The 3,843-nt window shown below is 42.9% G+C and overlaps 1 protein-coding gene across 1 annotated transcript; it reads right to left on the bottom strand.

Moving 5' to 3' along the window:
- Positions 1-1,926: 1,926 nt before the first annotated feature.
- On the bottom strand, positions 1,927-3,608 carry LOC149154844 (AT-hook motif nuclear-localized protein 16-like). The gene has a single exon (XM_089438522.1). The coding sequence runs from the start codon at positions 3,102-3,104 to the stop codon at positions 2,268-2,270; it is 837 nt and encodes a 278-aa protein (XP_089294648.1). The 5' UTR covers positions 3,105-3,608; the 3' UTR covers positions 1,927-2,267.
- Between the last annotated feature and the right edge of the window lie 235 nt (positions 3,609-3,843).

The raw sequence follows: 3,843 nt of genomic DNA, 5'->3' as shown, positions 1-3,843 counted from the left end.
CCGGTGTGAGCTCTTCTAGAAATGGATATTCTTACTAGGATAATAAATTTGCAATTATCGATTTCCAAAATCACTGTGTTATGGTTATTTTGGGATTAATAACCCTAACACCGTAACAAAGTGATTATGCAAAGTAATAATATCAATATATGAATAATCCTCACAGAGTGATTCTGCAAATTAATAATATAAATATATTAATAATCCTAACAGAGTGATTCTGCAAATCGATAATATCAATATATTACACTGGAAGATAACCTAGATGTGAAGAATCATCTGAGGTAGAGTATGCACAGAGGGTGGAAGGCCTTAGTTTGATTTATTGAATGTAGGTCAACGAAAAGATACCCAAGGGCTGATAGGCTAACCGCGGAGGAACCTAGTTGAATCTACACTGTGGGGATGGGGATTCATGGTAGCTGTCAATTCTAGCTCTGCTCGTGTAAAACTGTGGTTGGGATGTGTTAGAGAGATGAGATGCGTACTGAATTCTTCGTTCTTGTTGCTTAATAGCCTAACTCATACATAAATCTCAAGTTAAGTCGTTCCAACAGACGTTCACATATGATTATTTTGTTTTCATGAATATAAATAGAACTCAAATGATTCAAGATAGATTTACACGTGATTATGGATGGAAATCTTGTGTTTCTTTTCCGGGCTCTAATCATGTCTGAATTCGAATTACAGCCGGTATCTCACATTGATGAAGTTTTAGTATCGTAGGAAGCGAGTACCTAATTGGCGGTGAGGGAGAGCAGACGGATAAGCCACTAATTTTAACGTGGGTTTCTGCGTGATCACACTGTATGAAGGTTGATATATCATCCTTCATATCCTCAAACGTTATGCTAGGGTTACATTTTCCCCATGTAAGTGTCTTGCGTTACTTGAAAGGAGCAGGATTCTTCTTTGCCCACCGATATAATAATACCTATTGCTCTTCAGTTTCCTTTCCGTCACTTTAATTTTCCATTTGCCTACCTTAGTCTCTATTTCTGTTCAGTATGATTTTGTGCAGTGCAAGTGACACCCTCGTTTAGGTTAAGACCTTCTGAATATACTGGAAGGAATCGGTGTGCCATAGTTATAAATAATAGAGATAAATTGACAAACCTAAGCAGGACTTTGGGAGGACCAGATCAATTTTGCACCAGCAAAAGATTTATACTATATTAGCATATATCAATCACATGTCATAGATCTTATCATTTTTATGGTTTCATCCCCAGTGAACTGAAACGAATGAAGGTGTAACCGCGTTTATCTTGAGAGCCAGCTAAGGCTGTATTGGGGTAAATATTACAGTAAGATTTGATGGCCAAATAGACGGATATAAATGAGAAAGAACTTGGAAGAAGTCGAACTGTATTAATTTGGAAGCTGTGAGCGGCAAGAGATCCAATTTTGTTGAATTCTTGCCACAGAAATAACATAGAAATTTTAGTTAGCACAATAACTAATAATCAAATAAGAATATAAATTTATTGGGAGCATTCAGTCTGATAAGACTACCTGTAAGTTTTCTTTTGTATTGCATGGAAATCCAATAACAGTTTGCAACACTGGATTTTTTTTTAACCCTTTATTTATTTTTATTTAATGCCCATACACAATGTCAGAAAGGCTTTAATCTCTCACGTTAATAGGTGGAGTTTTTATGATATTTATGGCTCACATACAATGTCGGAAGGCTTTTGTTTTTCCATGTTACGAAGTAGAGGTGGAGTTTTTATGGGGAAGATATATATCTAGGGTTACAGTTCTCTTCCTATGAGAATTTTGAAGCATTTCAGGCATAATCAGCATTCAATTCATATGATGTTGGAAGAAAAATTAACGGAAAATACAGATGGGAGAACACCAACAGACAAAAAAAATGTATTGATCACTCAATGAGAACCTTAGCACTTCAAATCAAAATGAGAAACAAAGGAAAATAATTCAATCCATACTTCTGTGTCTGATCAATTTATCTAAAACTGAAATCCAGTAGCTGCTCATTGTCTTCATGCGATTCCCTAAAATGAAAAAGTAAAAAAAAGAAAGCAATAAATCACATGTAACTCAGCTTTCATAATTTGTACATAAATGTGCTGACCTTCGTGATCCTCCATCGCAGCAGTAGCGAGAGAAAGTGGGGCAGCTCTGACTTCGATATTTCTCCCGCCTTGACCAGTCCATTGACACAGGCACCAGCAATGCAAAGAAGTAACAACTACAAAAATTCGTTCACTGGTGATAATTTATCGAACTATAGAGCCTCAAAAAGGAGGCCGCGCGGGCGCCCAGGCATAAACATCGGATGGCATTTGACAGTTGACCAAATTTGGAGGCAAGTTATATAGGGGCATGTTGGACTGATCTGCTAACTGCTGCTGCTGTTGTTGAGAAACCGAACCCGGGGGCTGTATTGGGATGGGTTCGTCATCATCTAACGGAAGACGCTCATAAGTAGCATTCATGAAAGAGGCGGCCATTACTATCACGGAACCAGATGCCAGTAGGGAACCCACCACGCTTCCTCCCATCACCTGCCCTTGCCCTGCGGCAACGTAAATTGTAAGGCCGGTTGCCCCGGGGGGCGCTGGAGGGGGCAAAAAGGCTCCGGACAAGGACAGAATCTCAAAGCGCCCATGCAAGGTCATAATTGCATTCGGTGCAGCAGGCTGGCGGAGGGTCACGTTCGTGACCGTGCCGCTGCCACTTAGAATACATATACCTCGCTGTCTCCGGCGTGCAAAATTCGCTACGCTCTCGAACACATCACACCCATTGGCAATTTCCATAACGTGGGCTCTCAGCGCGTTAGGGCTATCCTTGGTTATGATGATAGGGGGCTTCGGCTTGTTCTTGGAACCCGGCGGTCTCCCTCTCGGCCTCCTGGCACCGTCCCCTTCTTGAACTACCAGATCCTGCCCGGGCTTTGTGTTGTTATCGTTGTTGCCATCGTCTCTTCCTCTCTTCTGCCCTCTGCCCGGCCCGCTGTTACCGCTCTCATCTTCCGAAGTGTGCAAGTCCGGCTTCACTTGATGGTGATGGAAGTTCGGTTGTTGGGCAGCAGCGTAGCCTGATGGTGCACCTGGATCCATTCCCGCCATGGACACATTCCCTGCCCCCCACCACCTGGCTGCCAGGACTGTTTCTCTTGCTCACGCCTTTCCCAGATTAATTTTCGGGTCTCTCTAACGCACCCGCAAACCCTTTTTCCTGCACCTTCGGAGCTTCAATCGCTCGAGAAATTAAGCTTAGTTATAGCAACTTTTTGAGGCCGGACAAGCACACAGATTCAAATACCTAATTGCTAGTTATAACAAAGTCCAGGGAACTTTCTATCAGTTTATAGAACCTGTGAGACGGTAGGTGTGTGTGAGTGCAAAGGCTAAGGCAATAAGAAATTGGTAAATGTCAGGCCACGGGATTTTCTGAGCTGATCTGCACTGCAGACCAAAGAGCTCGACAAAGGTGAACTGAACAAAATTAGCAATGCCAATGGCTATGGCCGTTCTAGATACAAAGCCAAAGGCTTCTGGACTGGGGAACAAGGAACCAAGCAACCTACTCAGCAGATGCAAAAATGATGATCCGTCCCTAGATTGGTGAAGGGTTATCGATCTATATGGGCGTGAGTTAAGAAACCGCCGCATCTCATGCCTTGGTCAGGTTAGGGTTTTAGTGGGTCGCACTACGCATGGGCAAGTGGGCAACTCGGCCCCGCGGCGCATGGGCCCGTTCGTGTCTCTTTCCATCCCATTAAACCACTCTCATCTCTTAACCCGCGCGTTAACCATGGTCATGTCTAAGGCCCAGTCACGTGCGCCTCTAAGTCAAACCCAAGAA

This window comes from Pinus tabuliformis, chromosome 9 (assembly GCF_031772625.1).
Source record: "Pinus tabuliformis cultivar Carrire ecotype Pingquan chromosome 9, CPIR1, whole genome shotgun sequence".
Classification (NCBI taxonomy): Eukaryota; Viridiplantae; Streptophyta; class Pinopsida; order Pinales; family Pinaceae; genus Pinus; species Pinus tabuliformis.
This window is presented reverse-complemented; position numbering and strand designations above follow the sequence as displayed.